This window comes from Seriola aureovittata, chromosome 13 (assembly GCF_021018895.1).
Source record: "Seriola aureovittata isolate HTS-2021-v1 ecotype China chromosome 13, ASM2101889v1, whole genome shotgun sequence".
Classification (NCBI taxonomy): domain Eukaryota; kingdom Metazoa; phylum Chordata; class Actinopteri; order Carangiformes; family Carangidae; genus Seriola; species Seriola aureovittata.
Window position 1 is genome coordinate 20,933,105 of NC_079376.1, and position 17,126 is coordinate 20,950,230.

The 17,126-nt window shown below is 41.0% G+C and overlaps 3 protein-coding genes across 4 annotated transcripts; 2 read left to right on the plus strand and 1 right to left on the minus strand.

Annotated features, from left to right (window-relative positions):
* The first annotated feature begins 2,955 nt into the window (after nt 1-2,955).
* On the plus strand, nt 2,956-8,701 carry LOC130179699 (transmembrane protein 151B-like). The gene is made up of 2 exons (XM_056392671.1): nt 2,956-3,789; nt 4,383-8,701. The coding sequence occupies exons 1-2, from the start codon at nt 3,712-3,714 to the stop codon at nt 5,790-5,792; spliced, it is 1,488 nt and encodes a 495-aa protein (XP_056248646.1). The 5' UTR covers nt 2,956-3,711; the 3' UTR covers nt 5,793-8,701.
* A 496-nt stretch (nt 8,702-9,197) lies between these two features.
* mtres1 (mitochondrial transcription rescue factor 1) lies at nt 9,198-11,486 on the plus strand. The gene is made up of 4 exons (XM_056394066.1): nt 9,198-9,269; nt 9,957-10,410; nt 10,557-10,629; nt 10,747-11,486. Exons 2-4 carry the CDS (start codon nt 9,977-9,979, stop codon nt 10,927-10,929), a joined length of 690 nt encoding a protein of 229 aa, XP_056250041.1. The 5' UTR covers nt 9,198-9,269; nt 9,957-9,976; the 3' UTR covers nt 10,930-11,486.
* Nucleotides 11,487-11,614: 128 nt separating this feature from the next.
* bend3 (BEN domain containing 3) lies at nt 11,615-16,421 on the minus strand. Of its 2 annotated transcripts, none has more exons than XM_056394065.1 (4): nt 16,194-16,421; nt 15,025-15,079; nt 14,499-14,677; nt 11,615-14,372 (listed from the first exon to the last, which is right to left on the minus strand). In XM_056394065.1, exons 2-4 carry the CDS (start codon nt 15,074-15,076, stop codon nt 12,141-12,143), a joined length of 2,463 nt encoding a protein of 820 aa, XP_056250040.1. In that variant the 5' UTR covers nt 15,077-15,079; nt 16,194-16,421; the 3' UTR covers nt 11,615-12,140. The 2 variants fall into 2 exon arrangements, with proteins under 2 accessions (XP_056250040.1, XP_056250039.1); XM_056394064.1 differs by lacking the exon at nt 16,194-16,421 and adding an exon at nt 15,999-16,095.
* Between the last annotated feature and the right edge of the window lie 705 nt (nt 16,422-17,126).

The following is a 17,126-nucleotide window of genomic DNA, read 5'->3' on the forward strand; positions in this document are numbered from 1 at the left end:
ATTTGTGCTCTCTAGATCACTGCAGGGACAGATGAGGGTACTGGAAGGTGCTTTGAGGGTAAATGTGTAGTCAGAGAGCTTAGCAGACCATATCCTGGGTGTATATCTCCTAAAGACTGGCCACTAGGTCTGTAGTCTATCTGCTGTTTGAAAACTAACCTTGATCAATTATTGAACATGGTAATATCAATTTACTGTTTGGCTGTTTTAACTGTTACCATGGCAAAAGCTCATCTATTGTTAAGCATTTGGGTGTCTAGTTTTTGTACTCGGGTATTTTCAGCTCCTTTTGACAAGTCAATGAGGATATTGTTGTTTGATAATTGCACACCAATATGTCTCAGGCTGTCTGGCTTTTCTGAATGGGATGTGAAGCATGTGAGACATTCTTGTATTTTAATGGAGGGGCCAAAGGTGAAACAGGAGAAAGAAAAGGCTGTGAAAACAGTCAGGTTTAGAGTAGCATCTGCCAACAGCGGCCGAGTCTTGGCGGAGGTGTTCAAGGATGAAACGGCCTGGTGCGGCTCAGTGGCGGACTCAGTGGACTCTGACTGCACCAGCACCCCGGAGGCAGAACAGGGGAGCTCACTCCCCAACAGTGAGGCCAACAGCCACCTGAGTGGTTTGGTGGTGGAGACTGCGGTGGACGAGAATGGCTGCGAACCTGATGACCTGCTATTGTACGCCAGTGCCAAGAGAGAGATGCTCTTCAGCAACAAACGCATCAATATCTGCAGCAAGAATGGGACCATACGAGGAGTGAGGAACAAAGTGAGCGCAGGCCAAGTGCTTTTCAACAACCTCTCCAACATGTACTCTGTAAGTAGCTCTGGCACAAAGCAATTCAAGGCTTCACCTTCCTGCATGTGGCTGTCTCACAGATGAAGATTATCGTCCTATGGAGAGTCCTGACACTGCTGTTCAGTCATAACCTTTATTCCCTTTCCCTTTAAGAGCTCCCTTCGTCATCAGAAGAGGAGACCCTGGGAGAAGGAGTAAACAGACTGGAAATAGCACAGTGTGGACAACAGGACGAAACAGCCCTCCAGCTGAAGATTGTCTTGCAGTTTGGTCTGCACCAGGACTCCTCACTTACAGTAAATGTAATTTACAAGTGTCTGGTTAAAAACAAACTCTTCTGTGTCTTCTTCTATAACCCCCTATTACTTTTAAAGCACTACAGCTTTACAGAGTAACAATGGTCCAGTTCTTTGATTCAGACTCATGGATAAACAAATTGAAGTAGTAAATAACTTGCTATACGCACACATATGTATCTATGTACATTTAAAAAAAATTGAAACCTCTCATATGAACCATTTCTAAATGTGCAAAACATTAGCAAACTGTTATATATGTCTAATATGTTTTTTAAATGTGCTACTAAACTTTTGCCCGTGCATACATATCACTAACAGCGAGTGACTTGTAACTTAAACAGCTAAACAAACTATAACTAAACTTCTCTTGACCCTGTGATTTTGATATTCGGTGGAGTCTCTTTCATGGCTTAAGGCTTAATTATGTGAACATACATGTTTTTGTAAGCATTTTTAAATGATGTTCATACTAGATGGGGTATGCTTCATATTATGTCTGATCCATAATGCCACATATAAATAAATGGTAACTTTATAATGCTACCTTTGTTTTAAGAGGTAGATATGTGCTTCTACTGCATTACAGTAGATTTTATCTTTGGTACACTGGTTTCAAGAAACAGCTGCTGCTTGTTCATTACATTATACTTAGAAATATTTTCCATGCTAACATAATGTAACATTACTAATGCAACTGCTGGTATTCGTATTCGATTTTCAGCTGTATATCAGTAATGGAACTGGAGTAGATTTTATCTTCTCTCTCCAAGAAGTGGTTGTTTTCGGTTTACAACACAGCATGCACCAAGTAATGCAGCTCACTGATCTAATGTGGTTTACTCCACTTTTTATCCATCACTGAACATGAAACATGACATTTTTGATTTAAAGTACAACAGGGGAGATAAAAGGGAGTTTTGAGCACTTCCTGGCACTGATTCACTTTTTGGGGGATTTCATGAGTTTTCACACCAAAACACTTGAGATACTCGTTTTTATTTTAACTTAAGTATTTGCATTTTATTCTACTTTCACATTTCAGTATATTTAGTTGTAGGTCTACTCCACCACCTGAAATATATAGTTGCTACTTTACAGAGGCTGATTTTACATGAATATGATATATATAAAAATATGATTCTTTATTAATAGATTACAGTAACAAATGAAATGTAAATAAATTGTAATTAGCACTTCTACACAACTATAATAATATAGGGGGAATTTTCTGCATGATAACCCGCTGATTATTTTCTCAATTAAGCCATTAATTGTTTGGTCTATAAAATGACAGAACAGTAAAGAAAAATGGCCATCGCAAAATCTCTAAACCCAAGTTGTTGTTTTCTCATGTCCCAAACCCATTACATTATATTCAGTTTATTCACAGATCAGACAAAGAAAATCAGCAAATCTTCACAATTATGAAGCTGTAACTTGATAAATAACTTCAATGACTTATCAATTATCTAAAGAGTTATGTGCCAATCAGCTCATTTAATACTTTCAGTAGATTTTACTGATAATATTTCTGTACTTTTGTTGAAGTAAAACTTTAAATGCAGAACTTTTACTAGAGAATTTTAACATGGTGGTAATAATACTTTTACTAAGAGAAGTCAAAACCATATGAGGCCACAGTGGAGGAATAACTAATGAATGACTTGGATTTGATGGATTTAAGTATTAATACAATTCTTTGGACAAATTGTTAACATTTTGTGATTTTTCTATTACATTTTATTCATACCAATTGTGGTTATTTTATTTTGTAAGGCTTAAAAGGAAAAAAATCCACCCCAAAATCGAAGCAAGATTTAATTTGTGTAGTATTGGTGCAACTCTGAGGACATTACTGATTTGATTAAGGTTATTTACTAATTCACAACCATAATCTCAGACGTTCCTTTGCATGTGATAGTATTTATAAAAAGTCAGTGAACAACCAGATCCAGTCATCAGCATGAATCACTGTCAATGGATTTCTACCAAAAGTGTCACCTGACCACCCTGATCTCCAGATTAGCACAAACCGTTGTCCATTTTTTTTTTTGTTTGTTTGTGTGTTGACTTCACTACCCCTAACTCAACTGAAGACTCATCTTTAGGGTGGACTTTCCCTTTAAGGGACAGATTTATGCAACAACATCTCACCGTACACCTGCCTCAGTCAGCACCATGGACAGCGACCCTGCCAGCTCTGTGGACCACTAACGGCGTCCCCCCTCCTCACACCGATAAACACACAGTGGTCCCTGAGGGGCAGGGCATGTTCATTTTGTAATGACGACCAGCTAATACAGCATAATCTACGATCATGTTACTGCGGCACTGACAGCTAAACCGTAAAGGGTAGGATACAGGCTCTCCTATAGACACACCCCCGCTTTTTTCATTCTCCTGCCGCCGGAAAGATCCCCTTATTTTGGGTCTTCACTGATCAACATGCCTCTGTCGCCCTGCCTCGGGCTTTTCCTCGGGTGGAGTGCCTCTGTATGATCGCAGATGTAGTGGCTCGTCTTGGTTGAGGGACGCTGCAGAGCAAGGTAGTGAAATCTCTTCCTCTTCCTACTCCACGCCCTGTCATTATTATCAATAGCTGCCCAGCACCATGTCCCCTCCAGCATCGGCTGCGACAGCGAGTGAAAGCAGCACGACCACCGTTTTCGAGGAGGACACCAGAGAGGAGGTATTATTTTCCAACATCACTTGTTACGAGCAAATGGCTTTTGTTATGACCTGTTTGTCAGATCCTGTCGCAGAGCTTTAATGAATCCATGTGCACGGTGTGCAGGCTGCAACACATTGCAGGTGAATTGAGTTTGTCTTACTGGAAATCATCTCATTAGTTAGCCTACAATTTGCAGTGGGCCGATTTATACTATCTTGTAGCCTGCAGTAATAATTTTACAGTAAAATGCAAGCACGTGATTGGTGATTAACCAAACAGCCTCTTCACCTGTCTCTCATTCCTCATGGGCTGTAGTGGGCCTGTAGCTCAGTACCTGTCAAACAGCTGTTCATCATAGCTATAAAATGGCATGTCTTTCTTGTCATCCACTCTGCAAGCAGTCTGACTGATTGTCTTTGCAAGGAATTTTATAATCTGTGAGTGTTACTACTGGGAGCATGACCCACTCATTCATTTTAATCCATTAAATCCATTAAAAATCCTGACTGTGCCACAGATGTTGCAGTGTGCAACAGGACATTTAAGTGGGTTATAATTAACTTGACAACAGTCTTTATCACTTCCTCTTATGTTTTGTTTTGATTCAATAGCAAAGACCTCTGAAGCAATCTCTGAGCAAATCTCTGTGTCGGGAGAGTTTCTGGAAATGCCTGCTCCTGTCCATCCTCATGTATGGCTGCATGGGAGCGATGGTTTGGTGTCATGTCACCAAGGTGACCCGCCTCACCTTTGACAGTGCCTTCAAAGGGAAATCCATGATGTACCATGACACCCCATGCTCTGATGGCTACATCTACATCCCTTTGGCCCTGCTGGGCATGCTCTATTTGGTCTATCTTGTGGAGTGCTGGCACTGTCACGTGAAGAATGAGCTGCAGCACAAAGTGGATGTTGAGGGCATCTATGAGCGAATCCAGAGGATGCAACAAGCTAAACCCTGCATCTGGTGGAAGGCCATAAGCTACCACTACGTTCGCCGAACTCGGCAAGTCACACGCTACCGTAATGGAGACGCTTACACCAGTACCCAGGTTTACCACGAACGTGTCAACACCCATGTGGCAGAAGCTGAATTTGACTACAGTCACTGTGGTGTTAAAGATGTTTCCAAACAGCTGCTGGGCTTGGAGAAATCTGCTCTTACAAAGATGCGCTTCACCAAGTGCTTTAGCTTTGCCAACGTAGAGTCAGAGAATTCCTACCTTACACAACGAGCAAGGTTTTTCACTGACAATGAGGGCCTTGATGACTACATGGAGGCAAGGGAGGGCATGCACCTGAAAAACATTGACCTGAAGGAGTATGTCCTGGTGCTGTCTGACCCAGAGCACCACCCCTGGTATCTGTCCCACTATGTCTTCTGGTTTGCCTCCTTCCTCACTTTCTCTTGGCCTCTCAGAGTCTTCACAGAGTATCGTACCGCATATGTCCACTATCGTGTAGAGAAGCTCTTTGGCCACGATTACCTCCCTGTGACCCCATGTGACGATCGACCGTATTGGCGTCGTATCCCTCGTGTTAACACCATAGACAGTACTGAACTGGAATGGCACATTCGTTCCAACCAGCAGCTGGTGCCCAGCTACTCAGAAGCCGGCCTCATGGACCTGGCCCAGTGCCCATCCAGCTTCAATGGGGTTCGTCAGAATTGTGAGCGCTGCCACAGAGCCATCAGCTGCTCCTCAGTATTCTCCAGGAGTGCCCTCAGCATCTGCACTGGTGCCAGCTCCCGCATCCCCTTCAGTGGCAGTCGGTTCTCCCTGGCCCGGCGCTACGGCTCCCAACGCAGCTGCTTCTGGAGGAGCGGCAGTTTGGACGACCAAGAAAGCCCCAGTGAAAATACCCGCTGCCTATCAGAGCGTCTCACCACAGATGATGAGGAACCCCCAGACTATGAGGACGCACTTTGCTACCCAGTGCTCATCGTCCACTGCAGCGAGAACTGCCGCAACCACAGGTCGTTCCACAGACATGGCTCCTGCGTGGAGACTTCTCTATGACTATGCAGTCACTGATGAAACACAGTGGCGTTTCTGTAGCATACAAATACTTTGGACATCAGACACATAGTGTGCAAACAAGTCTTAATGTGAGATACACAGATTCGTGCTGTATTGCCATACTGTCTGAAACAAATGCCTGAATCCTGAATGTGTGAATCACCAAAGCAATAACAGTGATTAGTGAGTGGCGAGCAAAGCGACGATGGTATGTGAACCTACTAGGGTACACACACATGGAAAAAATATATCTGCCTAGCTTCCTATGAAAACCAAGCAAGGACTGTTACACTGTACACCATTGCCATAGCTTTTAAAATCTCATATGTGCAGTACATATGAAACTGAAACTGAAGCTGCAGTTACCTCATAAGACCTTTTCAGAGGCCACGGAACAGATGGACAGGTTTAAACATCTCATTCAGTCAGTGAAATCTCAGCAACACCGACCCATCAGAAATGATAGAGAAAGATAAGGTCAGATAAAGTTGGAGCTGATTTTAATGAAAAGAATGGTGAGGAAGTTTAACATACTTCTAATTACAGCAATAACTGTGAAAATAAATGCAATCTCCTCGAGTGGAAAAGTCAAAGGAGGACTATTGGTCAAACATAGCGTGTTGCGCTTATGCACATCACAAGGAGATGTTAGTCATTGGAAACCTCCGACTCCAAAAGAGACAAACGAACACTTGTTAACCCTCAGTCACTGTTATACCAATCTGTGATTTTTCAACAACAAAAAAAAAATTTCTTATGTTGTGGTGAAGTGTTGTAATTGGTGTACCTACTTTTTTTTTTTAATATCAACATGTATCATCTATTTCTTCTTCAGTTAGTGACTTTCTACATTTCCCAGAATGCCTTTTTACAACTGCAGATAACAGGTATAGGTTTATTTTTAGCTGTGGGTGGAAAGTGACACAAAGATAGTAAAAAGAGAGTGACAGTTGTTCTGACTGACAGAAAAACTCAGAACAAAGCTGTCCTGTGGCTGCATTGCATTCTGGTCTATTGAGGCTACTGTGGGATGGAGAGTCAGATATAATCGATATACTTCTTCTCCAGTTGATATCTCCCTGTTTGACTGTTGACTGTTGGTGCTATATGGCAGCTCCAGAGAGAAACATCCCCATCTTTTGGATGTTGATGGACTAATACCTAAACATGATGTTTACAGTTGATGCTTTTGAAACATTTTCAACCACAAACCTCCATATGTTGTATATGTTGGCATTTTCTCAATGTAATGACACATTGTCAGAGTTTGGCTATCTGCAAGGAAATAAGAAACAACAAAACAGCATCAGAGAAGCTGTTAATGTTGTTAAGGTGTTTCTGGGTGGATTTTCTGCTTTAACGTTTGATTAACTTGTTTTGACCGACCCAGAAACTGGAAATTGTTGGAGTAGTAAAGCTGTCTGGTCATATGAGCTTTCACCTTGACAAGCTAAAACATAGTATGAAACTACATCATCCATGATAAGTTAAGCAAGTACATTAGTGGCTCACTAGTGGAACATTTTGGCCTAAATTTGACTTTTTTGCTGCCTACTGCCACGACAAAAACCTGCCGGCTACTGTGGTACAAACATATAAACATGTCATTACATTAACCTCACAATCAGATGAGACAAGGACAGGTTTACACTGAATCTACAATACATTTGAATGGGTAGATATATCAGTCCCCACCATTTATCATCAGTCGAACATTCACAAGGTCATTAAATTTGCATGATTTCCTTCTGCTAAGACAATATGTTAAAAAGCATAAAACATACCTGAATGTAAACCACCAGCATATATGATATACTGTAGTACATGTCCATTAGGTGTCTGTGGTAACTGAATAATGCCCCAATTTTAATATGTAAAATGAAGTTCACTGTCCCGTGTATGTTGAATGTGCTCAGAAAGTCAAAAGAGCACAGCGCACTCCGACATGTCACCATGTTTCCTAAAGAGACGTTAGGTGTCGACATTTGAATTACCTGGAGTATCCCTGACTCTTTTTGACCAGAGTTTACAGGCAGTTTATGCAAGGATGTAAATGCAGTTATGTTTACGCAAGGACATCATATAAACTTTATAATACTGACGTTTTTCTAACATCTAACAGGAACATATTGTATGCATCCTCGCAAATGACATCCTGTTCTTATATTGTTTTCGATAATGTAGTGACATCAGTATTATGCACTTGAAGTGACACTATAGACATTATGAATTGTAGTGAAGCTGAATGTTGATGTAAATTCCCTAAAAGTATTTATTACTTTTTCAAGCTTATTCAAGCTGATATATTGACAAGTACATAACTGCACAGAGATAAACCAATACACGACTACTTAAAGCTTCTTGTAAAATGTTAAAAATGTTCTTGTTGTCATTATAATCAAATGGGCTGTATAAATAACTTGATTAACTTTTAAAATGTGTATTCAAATTTATCTTATGCTGGAAAAATAAAAGTTGCAATAAATGTCTGGGGTGAAACCATGTATATTTAAAAAATGTTGCTGACTTGGATCCTCAAACTCGCTAGGAAAATCTGGATGGGGAGAGTGTCTACTGGAGGAGCTGCTTCATGGATATCAAAAGGCTTTTTTCACTTACATTTTACCATGTCACAGTAACGAAAGCAGGGAATGATAAAGTTAATGATGGCTGAATTCCATTTTGCTGCTTCAGTTTCAGGTTCCTTGTATTGTGCATGCTGGACTGAAATAGAACAGAGCCATTGGTAATGTAAATAATAATACCTGTGCTTTTCCTACTATGAAAACTCAAAAGTCTGCTGTGGAAAAGGCCTATAAAAAACAAGTGTGGTTAAATACAGTGTGTAAAAGTGAGGCAGAGACTGTTTACTCTTCCTGTTATAATAAAAGCTTACATATACAACATTACACTTTATATTCATTTTAATATCACTTTCAGATGATCTTTTAAACAACAACACAGGGCTGATTGATAACTGTTAAAAATACTGGTTAATAAATCTGAAATATTTGAAAATTACATGATGATCATTGTGTAAATCTTTTACACAGTGGCTAGCTAATTTTTTTTTTTTAATTAAAATAATAAAGATAACAGTCTAAAAAAAAATCTAGTGTTTGGTCTGTGGTATGAAAACTATTTATTACTCTGTATGAAAATAACTGCAGAGAAAGTGTTGACTGTCACATTGTGTGTCTTGTTAGCTGACTTGGCTCACTTATCAAAGCATATCAAGTGAGAATTGTGTAAGATATGCCACTGAATCATTTCAGCTCATCACATTTTGACTGCTTTGCATCAAACCCTGGGAAATCCCACAGCAGTTTAGTGTTCCCTCATCTGCTCGGCCTGTATGTGTATGTAGTTCTCCTCCAGTGCGGCAGGTGGCAGCACATTTGCATTAGCTGGTACACAAGTAACCAGGCAGGATAGGCGACCAAGTACAGTAACAAGCTACAAAAGGTTACTCCATAGGTGAGTGGACTACCCAATAACAATTTCATGTGAAGAGCTGCATATTTAGCATATAGGAGCTAATTAAAACTGTCCGGTTGTCCTGTGTTTGTTGGTTAGCAAGCTCGTGGGGGGTGGCACAAGTCCACGAGCTTACTGAAGAAAAGTAAGGCTAGCTAGCTGTGTCTGCCTCGGCTTCAACTTCAGCCTAAAAATGTCAAGCTCAGTCAATCAGAGACAGTCATTGTCTAAAAGTATGATGAAAAACATCACAACCTGCAGCTAATATCAGAGGACAAAAACAAACATGCCACACCAGGGGCAGCGCTACCATCCATAATTGTTTGTTTTAGGTTGGTGTCAAGCACAGGCATCACTCCTGAAATAATTTAGGAATAGTTGATGGATAGTATGAATAGTTAAGGTTCATTTTGTGCCTCTTGTGTTATCATTAGTTGTGATTGTAATTTGTGATAAAGTCTTAAATGTAAACGTTTTGAGCGACAGAACCTAGATATAAAGTGAGGCTTTTATTTTGAAGGTAAACTTTGTTGACAAATAATTTTAAGAGGCGATTTAAAACATGGACGTAGCGCAGTCAGTTAGCCTTAAGCCTTGATTGAATGGATACTAATTTATTACCTTTAAATTGGTCACAGGGAGGTCAGTAATGTAGGCAATGCTTCCTAACCGGTCATGTTTTTTTAGTGTCTGGGTGGAGCACCAAAATGCAGAACTTGGTGGTGCAGGCACTTGCCATGAGGCAGCTAGGGAGGCTGAACTCCCGCCACCTGTTGGCTGCTGGATATGGATTGAGGCAGATTGAATGGTGTCCCAGGTCTATTCATACACGCCAGCTGTGGGGCTGCTCGGCATTCCCCGCACCTGGCTGTCACAGGCTTGCTCTGCATGGCAGAGACCCAGTCAGGGGTTGGTCTGTTCATCATCTGAGGTTCAAAAGCAGCAAGAAGAAAGGTGCGGTTAGGATGGCACAGGAGGCGGTGGAGGAAGATGAGGATGAGAAAGACCCAGAGGACAGTGATTATGAAGATGAGGTGGTGGAGGACCCAAATCAACCAAAGGACTATAAAGATGTGGAAAAATGGGTGCAGTCTTTCCGGTATGATATCATCATGAAAGCTGGCCTGGACATACCACGCAAGTGAGTCAGTGCATCTTCACTACTGTAAAGATCTATTATTTATAGCTGTTGGGCATTTTTATTAGCCCATTATCAATCATATCTTGAAAACAGCAAAGCACTTCTATCCCATAACTGAGTCGAACGTTTCATTTATCTTTTAACAGGAAAATTGAGGATGCCTTTTATGACAACAAGCTCAGGCTAAATGGGCAGAAACTCATCAAGAAAAGTAAAACGGTGAGTGATGTATAATTACATATTATGTATTCCTGCCCTTATTTCTCACTTTTACATAATCTTTCCTGTAAGGCCTTTAATTCATTTGACGTAACTCGTATTTCGTTCTGTATTCAGGTGAAAGTTGGGGACACCTTGGATGTGGTACTGTTGGAGAACCAAGAAGACAACACTGTTACTCTGATGAGAGTCATCATCAGAGGGGTTATTGGTGAATCCAGTAGTACAGACAAGTACAAAGTTGCCATAAGACGATGGAAATATATACAGCTTTCCAAGGATGAAGCCTTTAAGCCATGAACTTGAGTAGGACGGGACTGACTGTAATACGATTGGCCAGTGAAGGCAACAGCATAGAGAAATGCTATTGGATGACTGGCAATTTGAATGGACTTCAACAGAATGGATCTGGATTCAATTACAAAGGTATAATGTAAAGTTCTCAGTGGTTGTTGACATGAGGCAGTTGGTTGGGAGAAAGATTTTGAATGTCTACCGTTCCCCACTACACTGTGTGACTCCCCCATTAAACGTGCACTTTTTTGTTTTGAATTTTGAAAATGATGTCATGATGACTTGGTCGATGAAGAGCACATCACATTTTCTTGCAAGTCCATGAGTTTTCATCTGACTCTAACTTGGATATTGGGTGCCCCCCCCCCCCCATTTTTCCCGTAAATCCTCATTGAATCATTTTTATTGAAACCAAAATAGAAAATAGTGAGTAGAACCAATATTCATGTTACATAGTACAAAGGTTATTGGTGCAGTTGGAAATTTAGGATTCAGGAAAATGGACACCTATTAACTCCCTGGGTGTGTGGTGAAGAAATGTATGAATAAACTGACTAAATGTTTACATTTCTCTGTCAATATTCTTTGAAATGCAACCATATTAAACCACATTTTATTTTCCAATAAATCCCAATTAGATACCTCAACAGGAACGGTTTAGCGCCATTATGTAAAACAGTCCGATCATATGTCATATTTTAACTATAATTTTATTAGAAAGAGGTTATCATGATCCATTGTCATGTTAAATTGTATAATATAAACTTCTATAAGAAGGCTTAACATAAGCACATTATTATTAAAACAGTGGTGGCACAATGCTACATCAGTAACTGCAATGGAAATATATCACATCATTGTGAATCCTTTCTATCCATAGAGCAAATGTGTGATCTATGCTATTAGCTACTATCATTGTTATTGTTTTTAAGGCTACAACATTTATCAACAAAGTATGTTAGATAAGCTATGACAGTTTTGGCTTATAAATAGAAGCAGTTTTAACTCTTTATCCAACAATAAGACTACATTAACTACAACATCTACTGCTGTAGTCCAAAGGTAAAATATGACTAAGAATAGTACTGAAGAAACTCAACAGCTTGGCTTCATCCTACATAGGACAGTCTGTAAAAGTTCAACAATGCCTTTTCAGCTTATATACTGTGCAATTATTTTTATGACAAAAAGTGTTGCCTAACTGCAAAGTATTGTAACTACGACACAATGCTTGACCTCTTGGCCTTCTTAAGAATGTCACACTTCTTGCGATTAGGGCGCCGGCAGCGTTCGTCAATGCTTGGCACACATTCGTAGTGCCACACCTCCTCCATCTTATCCACAGGATACACTGCTTCCACATAGTGACGGATCAATCTGAGGCGCACGGGGTCAAGCTGCTTCTTGTTGCAGGCTCCTGAATGGTTGTACTGCAGCCGCAGGTTCTCCTGGGTGAAGAGCTCAGGAAAGAGGCGCACCAGCAGGCGGGCAGCAAAGTTCCCAACAGAGAGACTCTGCTGGACGATTTCCCGCACCTCAGTGTCTGAGAGCAGGTAGACAGAAGGTATGGGGAAGTCAGGTTTGGAAACAGTCAGTTCGTCCAGGGGAATTTTGCAAAAGTCTTTGCTGCTTTTCTCAGGAGGTAAAGAGGGAATATCTGGATCCTCTCTAATATTATCTGGATTGAGCTGGTTCAGCTGGCATAGAAAGTCCTGCTCTGACTCTTGACCATACACTTTGCGTTGCTGAAGGTAGGATCTCCTCTGCTCTGTGTCACGTCTCCTACACCTCTCATCAAGTTTTCCCACAAATTCTAACATCCACACTCTATCGTTCTTGGCCCGAGGGTAGACTAACTGCACATAATGACGGATCAGGTTTACACGAACAGGGTCAAGCTGTTTTTTCCCAAGAGAACCACTACAGTTGTACTGCTTTCTTGTGTTCTCGTGGGTGAAGAGCTCAGGGAACATTAGCACCAGCAGCCGAGAGGCAAAATTCCCAATGGACAAGCTACATTCATAGTTGTTCTTCAGCTGCTCCCTGGACAAGAGGTACTCCTGGGGGACAGTGAAGTCTGGTAGAGGAATCTCCAGATTGTCAAAATCCACGGGTGTAAGCAGTGACTTTTTAGATTTGCGACTGGGCCTTTCGTAATCACCTGCCTCTGGAACCTTAATAATAGAAACATCTTCTGGAAGGCTGGCCAGGTCATAGCCCTCATCATTTATATTCTCAGGTTCACTCCCATTGCCATTACTATGAGGACCCTCAAGTGCATCTTCCATATGCTGAATGCAGACCTGGAGCCAGCTGTCCTCAGGCACATCAGGAAAATTTGCTTCCATATACTTTCTTATTATTTCCATCTTGTCAGAGTCCAGAATTAGCTGCCCCACGCTACCAAAACTGCTGGAGCCTTCAGGCATTTTTCCCTCTTCAAACACCTCAGGGAAAAGACGGTGCATAAGAAAAATAATCAAGTCCTCAGGGGAGGAGAAGTCATCCAGCTCCTCTGTGGCTTGTGAACTGAAAGCAAGGTCTGATGCAGCCAGGCTACTTTGCTGGTTATCTAGAGCAATATGCTCCTCCTGACCCTGCTCATTAATGAAACGATAGGTTTGAGGATGCTCGGCTTTTATCCCAGCACTTGTGATTGTCTGCTTCCTGAGCAGCCGTGCGCTTTCCATGTCCCTCTGTGCCCAGAAGCGATTAAAGAAGTCATTTATCTGAAGGAGACATTCTTCCTGCCAGATGTTGTTGTTCTTGACCGAAGGGTAGCATACCTCAATGTAATTACGGATCAGCTGCAGATGCAAAGACTCCAGTGTTCTCTTGCTTGCCATGCATTCATGAGAGCACTCCCTGACTTTGAACAGCTCTGGAAAGAGATGCACCAGCAGCCGACACCCAAGCTCCCCAGCACCAGACGTCTGCTCCATCAGCTGATTCAGTTCGTCACTTGTTAGCAGATATTCAGGAGGAGGCTGGAACTCTGTCACCATGTCAGCCGGTTTGATCTGCTTCTTTATCCGCATGACTTCAAGGGTTAACAAATCCACTTTGCTATGCAGTTGAGTCATGCTTGAATTAAGGGTATTGAGAATGAAAAACATTTTTTCTATCAGTGGATAAAGGCTAGAGTTTGTTGTCGAAGTTTGGCCTAAACTGTCTGTGGTGGGGAGGGTTTCAAATTGGCCGTTTTCCTCTGGACTTTGGAGCTTGGAGGAGAGGATGCTGCTGTAGCTGAGCTGATTCCCTGCACTATGACTGCCCTGCAGCTCCAGACTCGGTGTGTTCCTCTTCTCCGAGATCCTGTGGGAGATGCTGAAGAGAGGCTTTCTGTAGGAAACTCTGGATTTCTCCTGGACACAATCCCTCTTCTCTCCAGTTGTGGTGAGGCAAAGAGGCTCATGTCTGCTGCTCTCATCTATCAAGTGCCTTCTCATCTAGACAGAAGAAATAACAGTCAAAACACAAATATACTGAAACACATTAACCTACACAACAATTGGATGTGCAGATTGTCCATGATGTACTTGTAAGTTAGATGAAATGGTTTGAGTTTAGCTTACCTCGCCAGAGACTCTGGATCTCTTGCTGCTGGTGGACTGGTCTGTATCAGGGCCCATCTCTTCAGATGTCCGTTTACCAGCCTCAGTAGCCCCATGAGATCCCCCTCCAAGTCCTTCAGGTTGCTTGCAAATAGCATAGTCGTCTGTCTCCTCCTTAACGTCCTGGACTTGTTTGTGTTCTGCAAATAATGAGATATTCATGTTTTCTTGGTTAAACCATTTCAGTTTTTCATGTGATCAGAGTTTTTGTTTCTTTTCCACCTTAAAATTGATAAGTCTTTTAAAGATGCAGTTGACCCACATGTATTATTTGAAAAATGTCTGAATATAAATCTGTGTTTATGGTTTTTAAACTTTAACACAAATATCTAATGTCAGACTTCTAAAAGTGCTATATTGGAAGGAAGAGGTTTTTCTACTGTATGCCATACTCAACAGTTAATTTATATTTTTAATTATCACATTAGTTATTGGAAATTTTTATATTTGCTGTTGGAGATGCATAGATAAAGGTTGCAGAACTTGCCTTTCTCAAGCATTGCTTCATCTGAAACTTCCCCATGCTCAGAGAAATTCATAGCCTAGAAAAATAAATCAAAAACATAAAGTTACTGAAAAACGTATAAGTATGAGTCAACAGATGTAACATACATTGGTAGACCTGAAACAATTGTCAACTGATTAGTCAACTGACAGAAGAGTAACAATATTGATAATCGACTAATCATTTAAAAAATTTTAAAGCAAAAATTAACCAGTTCCTGCTTCTGGAATGTGTGTTCTTTGTCTTGTTTGATAGTTATCTCAATATCTTTGGGGTTTGCACTGTTGGTCTAACAAAACAAGGCATTTACATCACATGGGAGCTTGTGGTGTGCATTTTTCCCTATTTTCTGTCATTTTATAGACCAAACACATGATCAGATCATTGAGAAAATAATTGGTACATGAATTAATAATGCAAATAATGTTTGGTTGCAACATTAGGTGACAGACATTTCAAGAACCTGATACAATACAAGAAAACAGTGAGGTGATACATTAAAAATATGCTTAATGGATCACATGAACAACTAACACATACATAATGTAAGTTTAAAATTGAGTGTATTAAGATATGTATAAACTTCAAACAAACAACTGCACTTCAAACATTTTAGTTAACGTATTACATGTAGTGGCTGCGTGCTGCAGCTATGACAATCAGCACGTGATCAGCGGCAGCCAAACACATAAACTGTTGTGCGGCTCGAGCAGGTTAAACTGACACAAAATTAGTTATAATGTCCACTCATTTTCTCTTACAAAGTAAAAGTAGGTACGTTTTGGCGGTGAGGACTCTGCTGTGCATGCCACCGTACAGAGTTGCCTCCTAGCTCTCCTCCAGCCTTCACTAACCAGCTACTTCCTCATTCTTCCGCCCATGAACCCTTGAACCAAAACACAAGACAAACCAGCTGTGCGCATGTAACTCTTGACAAAGCCCCGTCACAAACTTACCGTTTTAACAACAGTGCGGGTCATTATGAGTCTCAAAACCCGGCGTTTCTCTAATAGTGCAACATTTTGTTTGTGAATTTTAATGACGCGGCAATGTTTGCGTGGACGAGCTCCCCCCCTTCCCCTCCTCATCCCTCCTTCTCTGACTCTTGGTAAATTAACGGTAAACGCGCGTGACGGGTGGTTTGAGCTCACCTTCACGAGTCCACGCGATCCCTTAGGACTGTTAACGATGGGTTGGTCATATCCGCAGCCTGTCGCTGTGCTTTATTTGCAGGGAACTGTTGTTCTTCTTGTTGATGTTTTTTTCTCGCTCGGCTTCTGTGCTTTCTCGCGTGACGTGACACGGCGCGCGCCTGCTGTGTCACTTCCGCACAGCTGTGGAGAGAGGGGAGGAAAAATAAAGTACACTGCAAGTACAGTTAAACTGCCGCCTAAACGAAGCGACATTACTGTTTAAACGTATATCGTTGTATCCAAACAACAGCACCACCCTTATAAAAAGCGTTTAATACCAGCTGCCGTTATGCTGAGCCTCACGTGGGTGGCTGGGCTGGGGCAGCTAGGCCCTTTTACCCACAGTGTGGAGACTTTGTTGCTTAGCTGGATCACTTTAAAAAATGAGTAAACAAAAGAAACAACCTGTTTTTAACATATATTTTCTCAGTGCTCGTTAGGCCATGACTAGAAATATACAATTTTATTGTGTATACACTATAGTGACAAGAAAAAGTAAATAAACCCTTTGAAATTTCCTTCATTTATGTATAAATGTGTCTGAAAATATGGTCAGATCTTCATGTAAGTTACAATAATTACCAAACACAATCTATTTTATTTATTAACACATAAATCATTGTATTATTCTTGTCCATATCAAAAACATAATTAAAACACTCAGTGTAGGTTTGAAAAAGTATGTGAACCCCTATCCTATTGACATAAACAAAAGCTCACTGGAGTCAGGAGTTATCAAACCTGGAGTCCAGTCAATGAAACTGCAACTGCAACTGCTGCTGCTTTTACTTTTTACTTTTGCTACGTTTGCACTTAAAAAGAAGCATCTGCTGAAATGAACCATTCTTTGCAGAAGACAGAATCTCAGGAGACTTATGATGATCAAGAGTA

Coding starts and splice junctions, on each gene's coding strand:
- LOC130179699 (XM_056392671.1), top strand. CDS start 3,712: ATGTCCCCTCCAGCATCGGCTGCGACAGCGAGTGAAAGCAGCACGACC. Junction 3,790..4,382: donor AGGAGGACACCAGAGAGGAG/GTATTATTTTCC, acceptor TTGATTCAATAG/CAAAGACCTCTGAAGCAATC.
- mtres1 (XM_056394066.1), top strand. CDS start 9,977: ATGCAGAACTTGGTGGTGCAGGCACTTGCCATGAGGCAGCTAGGGAGG. Junction 10,411..10,556: donor GGCCTGGACATACCACGCAA/GTGAGTCAGTGC, acceptor ATCTTTTAACAG/GAAAATTGAGGATGCCTTTT. Junction 10,630..10,746: donor TCATCAAGAAAAGTAAAACG/GTGAGTGATGTA, acceptor TTCTGTATTCAG/GTGAAAGTTGGGGACACCTT.
- bend3 (XM_056394064.1), bottom strand. CDS start 16,022: ATGACCCGCACTGTTGTTAAAACG. Junction 14,678..15,024: donor TGAAGCAATGCTTGAGAAAG/GCAAGTTCTGCA, acceptor CATTATTTGCAG/AACACAAACAAGTCCAGGAC. Junction 14,373..14,498: donor GATCCAGAGTCTCTGGCGAG/GTAAGCTAAACT, acceptor TCTTCTGTCTAG/ATGAGAAGGCACTTGATAGA.